At 34.9% G+C, this 20,805-nt stretch overlaps 1 protein-coding gene across 3 annotated transcripts; it reads right to left on the bottom strand.

The window, feature by feature from the left end:
* Positions 1–49: 49 nt before the first annotated feature.
* On the bottom strand, positions 50–7,357 carry sycp1 (synaptonemal complex protein 1). Of its 3 annotated transcripts, none has more exons than XM_051111961.1 (32): positions 7,171–7,357; positions 6,801–6,927; positions 6,604–6,685; positions 6,475–6,518; positions 6,137–6,301; positions 5,987–6,054; positions 5,829–5,902; positions 5,667–5,725; positions 5,482–5,548; positions 5,285–5,358; positions 5,007–5,115; positions 4,825–4,919; positions 4,539–4,723; positions 4,320–4,387; positions 4,163–4,224; positions 3,964–4,080; positions 3,743–3,847; positions 3,530–3,633; positions 2,843–2,960; positions 2,685–2,755; positions 2,510–2,591; positions 2,354–2,416; positions 2,202–2,264; positions 1,902–2,018; positions 1,700–1,810; positions 1,500–1,592; positions 1,104–1,229; positions 889–1,029; positions 732–800; positions 554–661; positions 342–425; positions 50–253 (listed from the first exon to the last, which is right to left on the bottom strand). In XM_051111961.1, exons 2-32 carry the CDS (start codon positions 6,924–6,926, stop codon positions 113–115), a joined length of 2,991 nt encoding a protein of 996 aa, XP_050967918.1. In that variant the 5' UTR covers position 6,927; positions 7,171–7,357; the 3' UTR covers positions 50–112. The 3 variants fall into 3 exon arrangements, with proteins under 3 accessions (XP_050967918.1, XP_050967920.1, XP_050967919.1); XM_051111963.1 differs by having other exon boundaries at positions 2,891–2,960; XM_051111962.1 differs by having other exon boundaries at positions 7,245–7,357.
* Between the last annotated feature and the right edge of the window lie 13,448 nt (positions 7,358–20,805).

The raw sequence follows: 20,805 nt of genomic DNA, 5'->3' as shown, positions 1-20,805 counted from the left end.
TCAAACACCAGTAGAAATCGTAAGCAATCAAAAGCTATTGTCTTAAGAGTTTTTGTACTCCAAGTTTTTTTTTTTTTTAAGGATAATTAAATTTTTTGATGCTTTGATGCTTTTAAGCAAAGATCTTGTCTGTTACTTTTTTTTTCTTCTTATCTGAATTGCTAACGGTGGTCCATCCAGCATCTCGCATTCTTTTTATTGCAGCCAGTTTTAGCACTGTTCCTGGAGACTTGCATGGAAAAGAACTCTGCACCTGTACATCATTTGCACATGATGACAGTCAAAACAAAAACATGAAGGAATAAAATGGGACAAAACTGGTCAAATGTATTTTGTTTTACCTTCTTGAACAAGTCCAAACTCCCTGTGTCTGCTTCTTTTGGTTGCATTGGTCTCTTTGATTTAACAGGTCTTGGAGAGAAACTCTGCGCAACAGATACAGGGGATTAAGAAAGAGTTAACACAAACCACAATCTTAAGGAAAAATGCAGATCACTGAAAAACTGTTTGTATATAGCACAACACCAATGGTATGTGAACAGATAAAATTTACCAGTATGTCATTGCTGTCTGAGTTGTCTGATTTTGGGTCCAGCTTCAGAATGTCTTTCTTCCAAGACCCTTTAATCTCAGGTGTGGGTGGTGTGCGAATTCTGAACGACTGAAGCGGAAAATAAACTGGCTCACATAAATGCGCAAGATGAATGATGAGTAATGCAAACAGTTCATACCTTTATCTGAGGTGTTGTTTTAGTTGTTTTGCTCCATAATGGAGTATGAAGGTCTTCGTTCACTGTCCCCTTGCATCAACAACAAAAACAACAATTTTTTTTCTAATAGATGAATGAGAACACACAAAATGGACATCGATAATGGGAAAAAACTCACAGCAGGAATGTAAGATGCATTTCTTGATGCAGGTACATATTCATCCTCATATAAAAGTTCATACACATGCTTCTTTGTGGTGTCAGCTTTTTGTGTTTTAGAGATCTTGTTTCTTCCTTTCTTTGGTTTGATTTCAGTTACCTAAAACAATATTTTCATATTGCACTGTCCATTTAAAATTGCCATGTATACTGTCAATTGACAAGATACAACACCTGTTGAAGTGTGTCTTTTTCAAGAGACGAAACTGGTGTCCTTAAGGCCATCTCCTCTCCTTTGAGCTTTTCAACTTGTTGTCTAAGCTCATCATTTTCCACTTGCAGGTGGGACAGCTCCAGTTCCTAAAAGTATCAGTTATTTTGGTATTTAGCAAAGCTTTGTTTATCCATTATCATTATCAACTAAGATAGCAACCTTTGGTTAAATGTATCAAGGACACAATGGTAACTCAGCATCAAAGTTTCCAATTAATTTATAAATTCAACTTTTGGACCTAGGACTCTTTGGTTACTATCTCGGACATCTAATGACCAGTTATGCTGAGTATGATATTCAATTCAAACAATGGATTGAAAAATGTCAAGTTAAGGCATAAAATGACAAATAATTACCAGTGATGCTTTGCTTGCACTGACTTCAGCCTCTCTCATTCGTTTTTCATTCAGCTCTGCATCTTTTTCTTCTACCATTTTGTCATATTCATGCTACCAAGAAAAGAACAACATTAAAATGAATAAAAAGGGCTCAAAACAACTGACAATATTGTACAATACTATTGTATAATAGGCCACTTATTAAGAATGATAATAACCTTATGCCTCTCCATCAAAGCAACCATGTTTGAGATCTTCTGCTGACATTTGATTTCTGTGTCATCTTTACTCTTCAGTGCCTCCATGGCTGTTTGCTTCAGTTTTTGCACCTACAAAAACCCCCACCAAAAACATGATCAATTATTTGCATTAATTTAAATCAATTTTTCAGTTATTGTATTTCATTGGGGGGAAAAATACCTCAAGGTTGAGTTGAGCCTCTGATGTTGATTTATCTTCGAGGTCAGAACTTAGTTTCTGAAGCTCCTCCTTGTGATGCTTCTTTATACTTTCTGAATCTTCCTTCAATTTAATAATCTACAAGAAATATGTCAAATACTGTAACATGACCACTACAAGCAAGCATCTATTTACTCATAATTCAGTTTTACAAGAAAAGCAGTGTATATGCTAAATCCTCTAAAAAAAACTCCAGTTTCTGGTTGACTTTCAACATAAACCTTATTTGATCATTCAAAAAAACAATATTAAATGATTTACCTCTTTTAGGCATTCCTCATGAGCTACTGTTTTGGTCTCTAGTTTTGTTTTAGTGTTTGTTAGCTAAAAAAGAGAAAATTTTAAATTTAAAAACATGTGTTTAAGAAGTACAGAGAACAATAGTGTAATGCATGTTACATTTTTTTTTTTACCTTTGACTCCAGTGCTTTGATTTGTTTGTCTTTTATCAGAAGTTCTCTCTTTGTGGATTTGCCCTATTGGGATGATTTAACATGAATTATGGTTAGATATGTGAGATGATACTTAGCTAAAGTAAGAAAAAAAGTGCAGAAAAAAAGTGAACGCACACTCTCTTTTAACTGCTGCTGAACATTCTTACTCTCTTCATCCTGCCCAGCAATTTTTGCAGATAACATATCCACCTTCTCCCTGTAATATGAAATTGTACATGTAAGACAAAACTAAACTATAAATAAAACCAAATTTGCAATGTTACAAAACAAAAGTCTCTTCTAATCTTACTGAAGCTGCTGTTTCTCTCTCTCAAGTCTCTCTATTTCAGTCTTCTCTCTTTCTGCATTTGCATTGCTTTTCTGTAAATAAATAAACCACAGCATACAGCACTTGAGGATCTTTTTGTCATATTTACAACATACAGAGGCTTGATTTAATTTAGAAACCTTGAGATGAGACTGAAGGACTTTCTTCTCTAAAGCACCACTATCAACCTGTTGTTGAATGGTGTCCTTCTGCATCTGCAGGTCATTAAACTTCAACATCAGCTCCTCATATTTCTCCCTTCAAGAAAATAAAAAGGTCAATACAATACTGAATGGATTTCAGAGATACAATACCAGAAAAGCCAAAATACTTAATTTAATTTGATTTAATGCAATGTTTTTATAACTTGTTTTTTTATTATAAGAAATTCAGGTCACACTTTAATTTGGGGACCAGATAGTTATTAAGGTAGTTGTTAAGTTTAGGTATGACGTAGGTTTAGGGGATGTACATTACTGTCATGCAGAATAAGGCATTAACATATTCTTTATAAGTACTAATAAACAGCCAATATGCTAGTAATATTCATGATAATAAACAATAGTTAATAGTGAGAATTGGTCCCCAACCTAAAGTGTTGCCAAAATTTAGTGTACATCCTTGTTTTCACATATAGTACCTCCATTTCCATTTGTTACCTCCTTTACATATCTAACTACCTACTGTAGATTGTCTGTATAGCTTGTGAAATAGTAAGCAATATATTAGAGGAGTAAATGGCTAAACAAATTTACATGAATTGTTTTTAACATGAGTGGTTCCGTCTGAGATATAAAGATTAATGGTATAAAACCAGACGCTCTTACTTCTGCTGCTTTATGTCGTTCTCCAATCTTTCTACCTCTTGTGATGATTTACAACTGCTCTCCAAAGCTCCTGACAATTGTTCCTCCACTTCTTTTAATTTGGCCTGGATGAAAGACGTACAGATATAATGTGAGTATCTAAGTTAAACTGTAATACTCAACTCAAATAAATACATATGCTTTGTAATATATTGAAAATAGAAACTTATTAACCTCTTTTAAAGCTACAACTTCTTGCAGCTCTTCATTGTCAAGTCTAGCTTTACTCAGGGCTTCCTTCATGTTGTTATTTTCTGTGGTGACACTCTCCATTTCATCCTGAGAGGGTTGAATGTTAGATATAAATCATATAAATCATATAAATATGTTAGATATAAATGTAGCACTGAAATGACTATGCTGCTATGTCGATGCATGCTTAATGACCTTCTCACCTTCAAATCACTTGCCTCGTTTTTTTTCTCTTCAACTGAGGCAATAAGCTGGAATACCTGAACCTCCATTGTCTTTAATTCCTCCTTTACAGACAACAGTGAATTTGACTTCTCATCCTGTTACAGAAACACTGTGAGCTTGGTTTCATAAATGCATAAATCACAGAACGTGAATGCTTAAACAGAGAAAACGACATACCAGCTCATTTCTGAGTGTCTGTATTTGCTTGTTATTGTCCTCTTTCTGTCCCTTGATAACTTCTTCATAAAGATAACCAAGCGTAACCAATGATTTTAGAATGGTACTAAACATGCAATGATATCATTATTCATTAACCTATATAGTTTTAACACACCTAACTCTGTGTTTTTGTCACTGAGTTCATTCACCAATGAGCTTATCTTTGTCTCAAGATCTTGTGTCCTGTACAAACAACGAAAGCATTCAATAATGGGTTTTAAATGAATTATTAAAGTCTCTGGTTAATATTATATTTTATTTGACTTGTGATCCTGGTTTGAGACGTAAAAATCATTATGTCAGGTCTTGCACTTACACAGCCTCTTTAACCTACCTTTGTATCTCAGATGTTAGTGAGAACTGCAAAGAATTCACTGTTAGCTGCATCTCTGAAAGTTGTTTTGACTGTTGCTCTTTCATGTTGTTTAATTCCTGTAGTTCACTGTCTTTCGTTTGAAGAGCTTTCTCATGGTTCTCCTTGCTTTGCTCCAGTTTGTAAGTTAGGTCTCTCTGGGTTTGCTATGAAGAGCAATACAATACACAACATAAATTCTTTTAATCTTTATGTACTATCCTGATAAGTAAGTATACTTGATTTAAGATCTTGCACAAGGACAAACCTCAATCTCCCTTTTGAGTTGCTCTGTCACCCTTAGATTCTCCTCAAGTGCATCCCGGTCCTGTGTAACACTTTGAAGTAATTTCTGATGTTTCCCTAAAAAACAACAAAAGTGATGGTAAATTACTTTTACTTTTTAAAAAATCAAGAAAAGAATGACACAAATGTTTCAAGCATTCTTACTTTCTGACTCCTCTATTATACTGCAGCTTTGCTGTGCCTCTTTGAGTTTTAGTAAAACATCTTTGAGATTGTTTTCTTTTTCTTGGAGTTTTTCTTGAAGCATAGCAACCTCAACAAGTCAAAGTCAAGGAACACAAAATACACATGTTTTCGTTCCAACATGGAAAAAAAAGGTAAATATTACTGTATGCAAGATCTTTCAAAATAAAGATTAAGCAAATGCTGCCCCCTTCAGGCTAAATGAGGTAAATGTATGGCACATGTGCATAGGCACTAACCTGCTTCTCCTTCACATGGCATTCACTCTCCAAGTTCACTTTAAGATCCTCAAACTGTGTGAGGCATTCTCTTACTGTAGAATGTTAACCAAACAATGCTAAAATGTTTCAATTCATTGTGTCAAATATATTACATGCTTCAAATTAATTCACTTGATTATTTAAAAAATAATTAGAAAAATGAATAAAAGCAGCACATTTCAACATATCCTGCTGATCAGCCTCTGACTGTTTCCGAAGACCTTCAAATGCTGCCACCATCCGCTGCAAATGAACAAATTACTGTGTCATAAAATGATTGTCCTAATCTACGGTTCGACCTATTGCCAACACTTTACCCATCCTAAATAAATAAACAAACAAAAAGTCATTATATAGTTACCTGAATATTCTCACTGTTCTGTATGAACAGGTCATGAGTTTCTTCCCGTTCAGCCTCAACTATTCAGGCAAAATGATAAACACAGTATCGTCCCATAATAATTGACAATGAATTATTTAGTGTTATGCTATGTGACATATTATAATATGCTCTCACACTTACACAAATTCATCTTCTCAGCAGATCTCTCAAATGTGTCCTTGAGTATGTTACACAAATTTCTGGTTGCATTACTTCTGCATAATAAAGAATATAATAAATTAGAATAGAATAGAATAGAATAGAATAGAATAGAATGTGCTTATATAAAAATTACCCACTTATTTCTAAGGTCTTCATTCTCATTCAGTTGATCCTCTAACTTCATGCTCAGACTTTCATTTGCAAACTGCAAAGGACATAATTCAGTCTTTAGTAAAGCAGACAAAAAAATAATATAAACAAATGCACTACCTGCAAATGTGATTTACCTGAAGCTCCTGAATAGCTTTGCGTTGCGTCTCAATGGTTTTTCTGTTCTCCTGAAGCTTCCTGTCTTTTTGTGAAATCTCAGAATCCATTTTGAACTTCCAGAGTTTGATTTTCTCAGCTTCATCAAGCAATCTGGAGTACAGCTGGCTGGATCTTAATGATGTCTGTAATGCAAAAGCACAACAGCTATTAAACTGCTTAGATTTATTTATATTACGCGTTGCACTGAATTCATAATGTGGACCTCAAACCATTCTAGATTATAAAAAATAAATGAATAATCATTTAAGCAATAAACTACAGTGCAAAATGGATTTAACAGTGCATTTAATCAGACCTCCTCCTTTTCCATTGGCATGACTGCAGCCTTCTTCATACCCTCTGCAAGTACCAAGTATCAACATTAATGGATTTACAGAATTAAAACCTGAAAAGCACACCTTTCCATTTAGACTAGAAATGTTACCAGTTCTTGATGTCTTAGTAGGAAGCACCATTTTAGATGGAAACGGCAGACGTGTCTCTATATCTGTACACTTGTTATAACTCTACAAAGAGAATAAACGTATCATCCAACAATTAAATGTTCACACGGCAGTTTCGACAGCCAGAGGTCAAATAGCAACATTACAGCACAAACAGAGAATTTACAAGTTTGCCGACCTGGTTTGAAGGAAACAAAACAGAGTTTTCTTCAAACAAGCCTGTTTCCTGAGGCTTCACTGCTGAAACTTGATTCAGATGAGCTCTTGGGGGCACCAGCAGTTTGAAGTTGAATGGTTTTTGCATGCTGTGGAGTCAAACGAAATATATCACTTCAGAAATCCTCAGAACTGTATACCGGATAGTTTTATTGTCGAGTCGTTCCCCCTTTTTGAGACCAAAACGTTAGTTAGCTGAGAAACGTCAAGTCGAAAGTTGAGGCGGTTAAGCAAAGGTAAATATTCCTCACAAATGTTCGATTTTCGTCACTTTTCCTCTTTTGTTAACTACGTGTATGTAATTAAACTTAATTTAAGAGACATTTCTTTACCTTCAAGCAAATCACCTAGCACTTTCTGCAACGTTTTTATAACAAATACGACTCCGCTGACTAACGGTTTTTACCTGACGTCAGTTAAACTCGCGCGACTCTGATTTGAAATGGTTTGCGCGGGTCCACGCTCCGATAAGCAAGCCGGAACTTCCGAAATGTAATATTTATTTCCCCTACTTTTCTATAAAGAATGCTAATTATAAGACAAGATTTAAGCTTTATATCATGCTTCAAAAATGCATTATTATTCGGCGCCTCAGAGACCCAAGCTAACATAAAGGCGTTGAATTTTTTATTTTTTGAATTTTGAATTATATCTTTGAATTATAATATTCTCATATTCGTGTAAATATACACTGCTGCCAGTTGGTTGTTTCTTCTTTTATTGTTTTTTTTTCTCCCCCCTGAAAATACATTTATTTTCAAAACCACTGCTGTCACGTTTCTGAAAGGTACATCTAAGGGTTAAAGCTTCAGTAATATCAAATGGGTTTTGAATAGGTCATATGAACATTTTTGCAGAAAAAAAAGTCAGAGAAAAAAAAGGTAGGCCTACTTATATCATTGTTGGTCTTAAAAGAACACCAGGGTTAACACCCAACACTTGAAAGATATGAAGCTTTGTGAATATTTTATTAAAATGAGAATCATTTTTATTTTAGCCATTTTGCATTTGCATGTGGGCTTATTTGGCATTTCAAGAACAATTCCCATTAGGCTATACACAAACGCTTTTGCGTTTACACAGTTTTAAACAAGTAATATTTCATTACTAAATTGCTAGACTAAACACATAGACACACATGCACAAGAATACACAAAACAACTGTTTTAACTTGGAAAATATTTACCAAATGACATGTTTAATTTGTGCATATATTTAACAAGATACACTATTTGTACATCTACTGCTTTCACATTTTTGTTACAAGGCAACATTTGTAGATTAGTTCTTTATATTTTCACTAATTTAATCTTTCACTCACTCTCAGCACACATAAAATGCCCCAAAATAATAGCCACAGTTCTTGACCTACAATAAATGCATGTTTTAAACTAAAACTAAAACTAAATTCTAAAAATAAAAATATCAATTGCATGAACATGCTCATGCAAGGCACTGAAATGTTTGCATCACTGTCTCAGTAACCAGAATAGTCCAAGATGAATGTCTGTAATCAGATCCTCAATGTAGTGAGTGCCGAAATGTAAGAATCACCCCGAATAAACCAGGACCATCTAGTGTCACACAGCATCTTCTGCAGTATTGTCATCAGGTACTTTCAGTGCCTCTACAACCTCTTTGCCAGGTGCCTCCTGGAGATTGGCTCTCTTGGATTCCTCTTTTGCTTCTTTATCCAGTAGCCTGTAGTTGATGCCCATTCCGATGAACAGAAACAAACTGCCCACCAGCAGGATAATTCCACAGGACATGTATGTATACTTGTAGTCATGGTAGATGTCATTGAACTTCCCTGTGAGTGCAGACAATTATTATAAAGAAAAGTCAGTGATCCATCAATGTAAATTCAATAAAAAGTGATTCAAATGTAGGTCATACTTTGCTTTCACTCACAAATCTCTTGCAAGATAATAATGCACAATGCATGAATCTATTCCTCATTATGCATTTTAATTTTGCAAAAGTGCAAAAGTGTTTTCTTCTGGGACTGCATTGTTAATGTGTTTCCATGGATGTTTTTTTTTTTTTTATAATAAAAATGTATCTGAATGCACAAGGGAAAATTAACTTTAACATTTTGTCTTCACTAGTGTCAAACAGTTTTTGTATATGCTATTTAAAACCGGAAAATTGCATTGAGTATGAGACATAAACACGCCATACTCACCTAGTAAAGGAGGCCCCAGTAACACTGGCCCACATTCCACAATCGTCACCAGTCCCACAGCACTGGAGAAACGTTGAGATCCTACAAGATCCATTAGAGTCTCAAACAGCACAGAGCTCAGCCAGCCAAAGGCGAACCCAAAGAAGATGGCATAAATCACAAACCCTGTGTAGTCTGTGGTCAAAGGGGCAAGCAGGTGGCACACACCATTAAGGAGAATGGAGGCGGCGAAGAAATGTTGCACTCTTGGTCTCACCCATTTCGTGTTAGCGACTATTCCCATTGAAGGTCGTGCAACCATATCTACGAAGGCCAGGATAGAGAGTAGAAAAGCCGCCTTGTCCTTAGCAATTTCTTTACTCTTGGCGTAATTACTGAGGAACACAAGAGGAGTGAAGAGGCCGAAGAACATGACAACGTTACCCAGAAGGTAAAGCAAGAAGCCACGGTGCTTAAAGAGTGTCAGATCGATAAAACCATTGATGATCTCTATCAGGCTCTTTCGCTCTCTGGCTTCGCTATTACTGTTAGCAGCTTTAACAGCAGGTTGGGGCTTGGGCCCAATGGGCCTCATCAGTGATCCAGCTACACAACAATTCAACAGAAGTCCACCCAGAATCAAAAAGCTCCCTCTCCAGCCAAACTGGTCGAAGAACCATGTGTTTAGGGGAGCCAGAGTAGACAAGAAGACCGGGCTACCAGCCATAGCGATACCATTAGCTATCGGGCGTCTCTTGTAGAAATATTTGCCAATCATTGTGAGAGCTGGGTTGAGATTGAACGCCAGTCCCAGACCTGGAACACATCATAACACACACAGTTCAAAATGAAAACAGGTCCCCTGGGTGATATTAAAATGTGTCAGAAGAGTGTAATATCACTACGAGTGTTATTACTGTAAATTGCATGGGATAAGAGCAACGGTGTATGTTTAAAATTCATATTTGTTTTTAATTATACCTCCCACAACACCCACACAGAAGTACAAGCCTTCGACAGTATTGCAGAAAGAGGCACCGATGAGTCCTGCTCCTGAGAGGCAGCCTCCTAAAATCATAATAGGCCGACTTCCATACTTATTGACCAGGATACTGCTGACAGGACCTGGGAATGAGATGTGAAAAAAAAAAAAAAGTCAGAATTTGCACAGAACAGAGTAAAATGCATTTATTTCTTTAATATGCCAAAAGCCAACCTTTTTTTCAGTTTTTAAAAGCATTTAAATCAGTATGTATATATAATAAATCAGCATGTAAATATTTATTCATGTATTTATTTTTATAACAATTATTTTGATATTACTGTAGTTTTGGTCAAATAAAGACTTAAAATTCTTCATTCATCATAAAGATATTATTATATGTGACCCTGGACCACAAAACCAGTTTTAAGTAGCACGGGTATATTTGTAGAAATGGCCAAAAATACATTGAATGGGTCAAAATTAAAAAATTTTCGTTTATGCACAAAATAAATTGGGATATTAAATAAAGATCATGTACCATTAAGATATTTTGCAAATTTCCTACCATAAATATATCAAAAATTAATTTCTGATTAGTAATATGTATTGCTAAGAACTTCATTTGGACAACTTTAAAGGCGATTTTCTCAATATTTAGATTTTTTGCCACCCTCAGATTCCAGATTTCAAATAGTTGTATCTCGGCCAAATTTTTTTCATATCCAAACAAACCATACATCAATGGAAAGCTTATCTATTGAGTATGACGAATCTCAATTTTAAAAAATTACCCTTATGACTGGTTTTGTAGTCCAGGGTCACATTTGTGATACAATCATAAACCACTTCAATACTTCTGTAAAATGATTTGAATTTATTTTTTTATATTTATTAATAAATTATGACTCTTTTGATAAATTAAAGCTTTATCTGAAGTTAGTTTACTTGTTTACCAATGAGATAACAGTGTTGTTGAAAAGCATGCTTGAGATTAAGTATAAGATATGTAGTGTGTGAAGAAAAATCAATGTAATAATAAAAAAGAACAATGGTTCAAGTAACACCCAATTTCAAGTTATCAGGGAGTTTAACAGAGAACTTGATTTTATCCATTGGGAATTGATGGGATTGAAAAAAGATGGCTTTACCTATCACAGGAACACTGTTTCAGAGGGGGAGCATGTTATTACATTATGATAAAAGATTACAAAGACAAACATCTCTCTGAAATAGCATGCGCAAATGAACGGTTCACAATAACACCTGGAATGTATACTGAAACAATAAACGGTCAATTTTGACTTCATGACGTAAGATGACAGTCACTGTTCACACCACTAGAGGGCATTGCAGCTCTGTGGGGAAGAACAATAGAATTTGACATTGCATATTACTGCAGCAATCATCAAACTGCAGATTTTGCTGTTTCTCACCATCATCCAGCTAAGTGAGCAAAAGATGTTACCTGTGAAATGCAGAGGAGGAAAGGGCAATCTTAAAATGTTCTACTAAATCACATTCCAGTTCAGTTTCACCCTATGGCAAACTTTATCCCTAACAAACCAAACTAATGTGTTCTGATACTCCCCTACAGTAGCAAACACAACGATCCCAAAGGTATTTCCAGTTACGTGCATGTCTTTAGGGCTTCTGTTTACTGAGTCCAAATCCTATCATGAATGTAGGAAGGAGGCCTGCTAATCATGTGAAAACCGGGGAGTGATGGCGAGCGCCTGCATGTCTTCAGCCTCTCAGTACAATAGGCTGCCTTGTTTGCCTCTCTAATCCACCTCGCACAGCGGGGGAGCGAGTCACTGCGAACATGTACGAAAGAACATATTAACACATTTACAAATGTGGAAATTCATTAGCGTCACGTACAAACCCTAGTTTACCCCATAACTACTAATACCAGAACTTTCACCAGATTTGATCATTCATAGGGAAAGAATGGAGAAAAATTCAGATTTTTCTGATTAACCAAATTATATTAAATAAATAAAAAATAATAAAATCCAAGTTCACTGTGTAGTGGTTGTATGTAGGGCTCCACAATTTGGCCAAAATGTTCTGATTATAAATAAAATAAAATAAAATAAAATAATTATAAATTAAGGCCATCAAATTGATCATTTAATCCAATCCAAAGTAAAAGTTTGTGTATATATGTGTGCATACTACACACACACACACACACACATATATACATATATACATATATATATATATATATATATATACACATATACATATACATATACATATATAAAATGTATATATATATTTTATACATATAAAATTCATATTTATGTATTATTTATATTATATAAAAATATATTTATATATTTTTCATATATTTCCTGTATACACATATATAAATATACTAAGTACGCACTCATACACTATGTAACAAACTTTTATTTTGGGTGTGTTTAATTGTGATTAATCGCGATTAATTGATTTGACAGCTTTCATATAAATACAAATCTGAACATTGCTAAATAAAAACAAAACAAGAAATATTACTCCTAAAATATTTACTCGTAAAAATAAAAAAAAAATAGTATTTTTTATGAATATAAATCACAACTAAGAGAATTTAATAATTCCATCAAGCCACAACATGATTTTCAAATTCATTTTCATTAATAAGATACAAATGAGCTTAAATACTTGCAAAAGTCGCAACCAATGGTGAGAGTCTAGGGCGTGGCTATCTGTTTAACCAACCAATGGCAAATGAGTGGAGAACTCAAGAAAACCTGTTTAAAAACAGTCATTATGTGACATTATAGTGATGCAGAAATGACAGAGTTAAGCATGAACTATTTAACCAAGGGTAATCTGGAAGCAAAGTAGACAAAATTAATGTGACTATAAATGTGGTACAAGAATAATCAAAAATCAGACTAGGCCCTTCGGTGAAATTAAACAAAAACTCACTCCTGACATATCATATCAGTCCATGTACATGTAAATATCCTCATATCTGGGCCTCTCTTGCTTCAGGCAAACTACCTCTGGGCTGCCTGGGTCACCGACAACAAACTAAAATGCATTGGAGGTCTATGTGGGAAGATGTCTTGGCCTAGTATGCCAAAACAACATATCCTTGAAAAAGAAATGAACACCTTCTGACAGTATTTAGCTTAGAGGGCATTCAGACTTCCTTGCAAATGCTGGGTGAGACAGTGCCTGTATTCAGGGAGATGAGAGCAAAAGGGGAACCACAACACATGTCAGTCATGGACAGCTTCAAACTATGCTAAAACAATGCCATTCTGATTTACTTGCAAGCATGTGAATGATTATGAATATGGAATATACTGCTACACTGACTCCTGATGTGCATAAGTCAGCATAAAATATTCACACAATTATGTCTTGCCTGCAAATATGTTAGTACAAACTAGTAGCACTGCATAATGCGTTTCTGTACATCATTGTCGTCAGAACAAATTGCTGGATATTTTCCATGCGTGGTTGGTTCTGTGATCATCTGGGTCATGTGCTATGTATTGCCCCCCTGCATTACAGTAGGGAATTAGCTCTGCTGGGCCAGAAGGGCCAGTGTAGGAGTATGAGGTCAAATGTAAAGTCATGTGCCTCTCACATGCCATGAGTTCCCATGGCCATAATGTCAAACCCACCGGCATGAACTGAAAGGTCCATCTTTCAAAAACATCCTGATCGACTGCCTTGTTTTTTTTTTTTAATGACATATGTGAGGCCAAAATGTCAAGTTTGACAGAAGTATGTGGGTCAATGACATATAAAGCATAAGGTAAAAAAAAAAAAAAAAAATCACATTGTACAACCTGAACTAACAAAAATAAAATTTCAAAAATTAATAAAAAATTATGTCTTATAAAATGTATACAGTTTATATTTTGTATTAAGTAAATATTATTTATAAAAGAATATTATTATGAAATAATAAAATGAAACAAACAATATATATATATATATATATATATATATATATTTATATATATATATATATATATTTATATATATATATATATATATATATATATATATATATCATAAGTACTATTTCAAGTTATATCATGAGATTTTTCCTTTTATGAAATATTTTAAATACGTTGCTATACATATAAATTATTTTTATTATCAATATATATATATATATATATATATAGGACAAAACATAGGACAAAAAAGTGAGTGTCACATCATCTACCCACCCTTGGTATTTTGTCTAATTAATTAATTAGACAAATGTTAATTTTGTGATTTTATCAGTTATCAGTTGATTTTTTGGTGGGATTATTGTCTACAATATTGATATACTTGATTGACTGTACATTACTGTACTAGAGTATGTGGACAACAGAATAAAAGACTAAAGTCAAAGAATTTATCCATATTCTGAAGTTTTTTGTCTTTTTTTTTGGAACTTTACAATCACTAGTTACTGTATGCTTTTGCCGAATGGAAAATAAGAGCGTTAACTTTCTTCAAAATATCTTTTTTTGTGTGTTCCACAGAGGACAGAAATTTCCACGGGTTTGGAATGACATGAGGATATGGAAAAAGATAAAAAGGATAAAAAAATCAAATTGCAGGTTGGTTTATTTTTGGCTGTTTTAAAGGTTATGTGTAAGCAAACCATACTGACAGTACAGAACACTAATTGGCTTTTGTGCTGTAACCACAAAGTAGCACCATACTGTCAGAAACACTCAAGCCTTTATTTCTCATATCCGTAATGTTTTTTTTTTTTTTTCACTCACGTTTGGTCTGCTCAGTAGCGTGAGAAGGCGAACGTGCAATTTAGTCTGTCTATGTGAGTGCGCTGACATCATTTGGTGGTGCTCCACTTCCTGAGACAAGTTTGCTATTGACGCTAGTCATCACAAGTCTGTGTGACTCCTGAGTTAGGCGTCTCATCTCCTCATCTCTCTCCAAGGAAAACATCTGACACTTGCAGAATAAAGAGCTGACTGAGAAGAAAGGCTCCAGAGGGAGATAGAGTTGCCCATTCAGAGCTCAATCTCTCAGCAAAGCAGCCGGTGGCTGATGTCTAAGCCTTGTCTAGCATGCTTCTCGTTTCTACAATTCAAATGAATAAGGGCCTTTCACTCGCACCACAACCATTGATAAACTGCGTCGGGATCTTCATTACCTGTGCCATGATCTCACCATTGGCTTGAATGGATGAAAAACAGCTTGATTTCAAAAGACAGAATAATTCTATTAAACAACTCAGGTTTTGAATCAGTGCTAACGTCTAGTATGAGACTAAACCATTATGAATTCAGAAAGAACATTTTATAAGAGAAGGGGAACAATACTGCTTACCTCCTCCATACATGACAGCAAGCATGATGGAAGAGATCCAAGACACTTGACTGCTGGTGGCATGGAAGATCACTTCAATTTCCTTAAAGAACACAGTGATGGACTTTGGGAAGGCGTAGGAGAAACCAATGGAAATGAAGGCACCAAACACTACGGCCCAGCCCCAGCCACCTTCAGGAGGGGTGTATCCCACAGGACCTCCAACAGCAGGTGCCATGCCTCCAGGTGTTTATAAAGCTCTCTCTGTAAAGAAACAGGGAAAATGGAAAGTGAAAAAAAGAAAAAGGTCAAATGTTTGGACTTTAAAATCTTAATATCTCCAAGGCTTGTTAGAAAAACATTCTAGACTGCATATTTGAATGATGTCACCTAATTTAAACTTTAAAGAAACGTACAAGAGACATACATTAGCATACAAAAGTTTGGGGTCCGTAAGATTTTTAAATGTTTTTGAAAGAAGTCTTTTATGCTCACTAAGGCTGCAGTTATTTATTCAAAAAATACAGTATTATATTTGTATATTATTATTATTATATATAATTAATATATATTATTTACATATATTTTATATATTATATTTTTATAATATGTGACCCTGGACCACAAAACCTTAAGTAGCATGGGTATATTTGTAGCAACACCCAAAAATACATTGTATGGGTCAAAATTATCGATTTGTCTTTTATGCCAAAAATCATTAGGATATTAAGTAAAGATCATGTTCCATGAAGATATTTTGTAAATTTCCTACCATAAATATATCAAAAAAAAAAATTCTTAATTTGGACAACTTTAAAGGCGATTTTCTCAATATTTAGATTTTTTTGGACCCTCAGATTCCAGATTTTCAAATAGTTGTATCTTGGCCAAATATTGTCCTAACAAACCATACATCAAGCAGATTCATTCAGCTTTCAGATGATGTATAAATCTCAATTTCAAAGAATTGACACTTATGACTGGTTTTGTGGTCCATGGTCACATATATAAAAAAAAACCATAATATTGTTAAATATTATCACAATTTAAAATAACTGTTTTCTATTTAAATATATTTGGAAATGAAATTTTTTTCTTTCGGAAATGTTTCAGCAGCCATTATTCCAGTCTTCAGTCTTACATGACTTTTCACAAATCATTTTAATATGCTAATTTGGGGCTCAGAAAGCATTTCTTCTTATTATTAATGTTAATAACATTTGTGCTGCTCACAATTTCTGCTCAGTTTTTTTTTTTTTTTTAGGATTCTAAATGAATTGAAAATTCAAATAAACATCATTAATTTGAAATACGAATCTTTTGTAACCCTCAAGTTTGAATTTCCAAAATGCAGTTTAAATGCAGCTTCAAAGGGCTCTTTGAAGGGCCCAAGCTGAGGAATAAGGGTCTTATCTAGCAAAACGATCGGTCATTTTCTAAAAAAAAAAAAAATTGTATATAGTTTTTAACCTCAAATGCTTGTCTTGTCCAGCTCTGCGTGTACTCTGTGCATTCTGGGTCAAGAGAGTTATACTATGTCGAAAACCTCCCATCTCATTTTGTCCTCCAACTTCAGAATCATCCTACATTGCTGCAGAAGTACGAACCTAGTGTGTACAAAGTGAACGTACAAAGAAGGTCACCTCTGAAGCTGCATTTAAACTGCATTTTGGAAGTTTAAACCCATGGACCTCATAGAAGTCTACTATATGGAGATAATTCCTGAAATGTTTTCCTTAAAAAATTGGAGAAAGAAAGACATGAACACTTGGATGACAACAGGGTAAGTATGTTATCTGTAAATTTTTGTTCTGGAAGTGAACTACTCCTTTAAACTTTCATATATATTTATAGTATTTGCTGGTTCAAAGGTAGCTACAGAGCTAGGGTGTTCTTAGTCGTTACAATATTCTGGTCTTTAGATTTGGCCCATGTCACTCATTCAGTATAATTCTATAGCATTTTCTTGTCCATTCATCCAGCAGGTGAGAAATATCAGAAAAGCTCCTCAACCGCATCATTTGAGGTATCATTCATGTCCGAAGCACAAGTGGTGTGAGATGAGTTACACGCTGAAGTTCAATACCCTGAGTTGTCGGTTTGTTCAAATCCTATCACTAAGTATGAGCAATAGTAATAGTGATGCTACCATCTCTAATGCTTTGATTCATGGCCAGGAAATACATGATTTTCTGCACAACTAGTCCTCTAAAGGTAAACCTAAAACTTCAAAGCATCACACATCAATAAAGATGAATCATACCTAACAGCTGCAAGAAATCATTGTGCATACATGTGGCAAAAAAGTGTTTAAAGAAAACAGACGACATATAAAGAGTCATGGTGCCTTTACACATTAAAGCCTCACAGCCGACCTGAGCGCATCGAGAATTTGTAAAGCCACAGCAGGAGGCTTTTAAAGTGAACATGCCCTCCAAAATGGAAATGCGACTTACATTATTTCAGGAGGATCAGAGGTTTATGTCAGAAAGAGGCACCTTATACCAATATCAGGTTATTTCCCCCACTGACATTTAAGCCTCTCTACATGTGCTCTTGGATTTGTTTTGCCAGCCCAGACAGCATGATCTTGAGGCATCAGGGCGCCTTGCCATTAGCTGCTAGGTCGTTTTTTTAAAAACAACTTTCTCATTAAAACAACAATGTGCAGTCATTATCACAAAACAAATTCATACAAGAGAGTCTTGCATCACCCTGAAGAGGTTTATTTTGTGATAATGTCTGGCTGGCTTTATGTTGTCCTCCATATTACACAGCAGCAACCAAAACAAATGAATAAACAGACATGAAATAATTTTAATACACTACAATTCAAAAGATTTGGGTCTGGAAAATGTTTTTGAAGCAATCTCTTATGCTCACCACGGCTGCATTTTATTTGATCAAAAATAAAGTAAAAACAGTGAATGCTACAGTGAATGATTACACAAAAATATCTGACTGTAGCATGACTGACCAATCAGAATCGAACATTCCAGAATGACGTATAGTATTTTTTTTTTAAAATATCGTCAGTTTCACATTAACTGAATGCATACAAGCTCTCTTAGCATACCTCGTCATTGATACAATTTAGTATTAAATTCACTTTGAATTCGGACCATCTGACAGTTTGATCATGTTGGCAGAGCATATCGTTCCTTTCAGCTGAAGTGCTGTATGGTTTAAAAAGAAGTGAGAATGAAATGAATCACTTTACAGGTAAAACGTGTCCTTGACACGCCGTCAGCCTAGACGTTTTAGCGCATTCAAGCTTAGAATCACACATTGCACACAGAAGTGCTCCTACCTTTCTGGCACAGTCTATAAATTCTCTGCATATAGTAGTCCAAAGTACTCTTCTATTCCACTGTGATGGTAAGCAGCATTTTAAGGGACCGGTCTGGGTCAAGGCAAGTGTCTAGTTACGTGAATAATCCTGAGGAAAAACACGGATGCTGGCCTGTGAAAAAAAAAAACAAAAAAAACAAAACAAATGAACTGTTTAAAGTTCTAGGCCTGTGAAATGGTCAGCCTTGTCAAACTGTGTTCAGCTGAGCTCAAGACAGCTCTTATTGGCCCTCAATGTCTACAGAGAATCCAAGATAGGTTTCTATTGGCTCCTTGATGTCTGCCACCATGCCCACTTTTGTTCCTGCTCTCCTCCTCCTTGTTCTTTGTCTAAGCCACCCATTCAGGAGTCTGTTGAGGTCTCCTTTGGAGGATACAGGTTTCAATATGGGGTCTTTGAGATAGCATGTGCATTGCTTTTTGATTGTGTCAATGCATCCAATGTCAACAAACACCTATTATATAGTAACAGGCACTGACGTTACTACACTTCCTGGAGCGTGTACATGCTAATATATAATTAGACTTCATTCATGTTACTTGTCTTTCAATCAGGTCAAGGAACAAAAAACAATGACTGACAACAAGGATGAACGTTCGCAGCTGCACATGAGATGTGACACGTACAAAAACCATCACGCACACCCACACCCACACGCACAGATTTTCCTAAGGGTCAAATACTGAGCACAACAATTGTTTACAGCTATTAATCTCTTTGACATCTGTGAGAAAGATTGCATAAAATGCTCAGAACAAGAGCTTTTTCTTGTTTCACCATGTGGTCCAAGAGAAATCTATCTATCTGTCTATCTGTCTGTCTGTCTACCTATCTATTATATATATTTTTCTAAACGAAGTTTAATACTGTACCCATATACCAATGTCTGTCTATCTATCTAGATCTATCTCTCTTATATAGTATCTATCTATCTATCTATCTATCTATCTATCTATCTATCTATCTATCTATCACTTATACAGTATCTATCTATCTATCTATCTATCTATCTATCTATCTCTTATATAGTATCTATCCATCTATCTATCTATCTATCATTTATACAGTATCTATCTATCTATCTATCTATCTATCTATCTATCTATCTATCTATCTATCTATCTATCTATACTATCTATCTATCTATCTATCTATCTATCTATCTATCTATCTGTCTGTCTGTCTATAATTTTCTATCTATAATTTTCAAATTTCATGAATATTTCTCCAAACTAATTAATTTTAATACTGTAACACACAGCAAAACAGCTTATAAACAATTCATCACCATGCTGTTTTATGTGATAATACTGTATGAGTAATAATATTAAAATACATTTTAGATAATAATGATAATAATTAGGGGCCAAGCACCGAAGGTGCTTCTTCTTCCGTTTCTTCTGCTTGAGTCTATGGCAGCCCAAAGAATCGCTTGCGGGAAATTTGGCACACTGATTGATAGAGGACAGTCTCAACATTAACCATAGAAAATTTGGAGTCTCTAACAAAAAACTCTCTAGCACCACCACTTGTCCAAAGTTTCACATTGTTTATGCTAATAACTTTTGAACCATAAGGCACAAAATTCTTTTTTTCTCTGAATCCTTAGCTCATGCCAAGTCAAATAAAGTCCAAAATTAAAAAATCGTAAGGTTTAGTTTTTTTTCTATAATTTTTGTTCGAAAACCTACTTTTTCTCGTCCTAGATGGTTTGTCTGATTTTCACCAAAATTGGCTCAGACATTCTTCAGATCATGCTGGCAAAAAGTTATGGAATTCAAGTTGATTAGTCAACCCGTTTTCAAATAACGCGCAAACGATTCCTACGAAAAGGCTGAGGCTATCTCTCTGCAACGGTTTGGCGTATTGAGACCAAATTTGGTGTGTGTCATAACAAGCATGACCTGAGGCTACCTGCAGTGTTTCGGCACAGTGCCACCTAGTGGTCAGGAGATATGAAAAATGGCTATTTTTGCTTATAACTTCTGAATGGTTCAGCCAAAATTCACAAACCCAATTTTCACAAATACCCAATTTTTTGGTGTCGGCCATACTGAATTTTGTCAAAAAATGCTATATTTTACAAACGCATTATTGTATCATTACGAAACTTGGTATGTGTCTTCGGCACCATGCCCTGACAGTACTCAAAAAGTTTGGTT

The sequence above is a fragment of the Labeo rohita genome, chromosome 6 (genome assembly GCF_022985175.1).
Source record: "Labeo rohita strain BAU-BD-2019 chromosome 6, IGBB_LRoh.1.0, whole genome shotgun sequence".
NCBI lineage: Eukaryota > Metazoa > Chordata > Actinopteri > Cypriniformes > Cyprinidae > Labeo > Labeo rohita.
The sequence above is the reverse complement of the archived record's forward strand: the minus strand, read 5'-3'. Positions and strand labels throughout refer to the sequence as shown.

Bases quoted from the DNA above. Each gene is read 5' to 3' on its own strand.
- sycp1 (XM_051111961.1), bottom strand. From the start codon at position 6,926: ATGCAAAAACCATTCAACTTCAAACTGCTGGTGCCCCCAAGAGCTCAT. The intron at 5,903-5,986 runs GTGGGTAATTTT...TTTATTATGCAG, and splicing joins AATGAAGACCTTAGAAATAA to AAGTAATGCAACCAGAAATT. The intron at 254-341 runs GTAAAACAAAAT...AATGATGTACAG, and splicing joins GTTTGGACTTGTTCAAGAAG to GTGCAGAGTTCTTTTCCATG.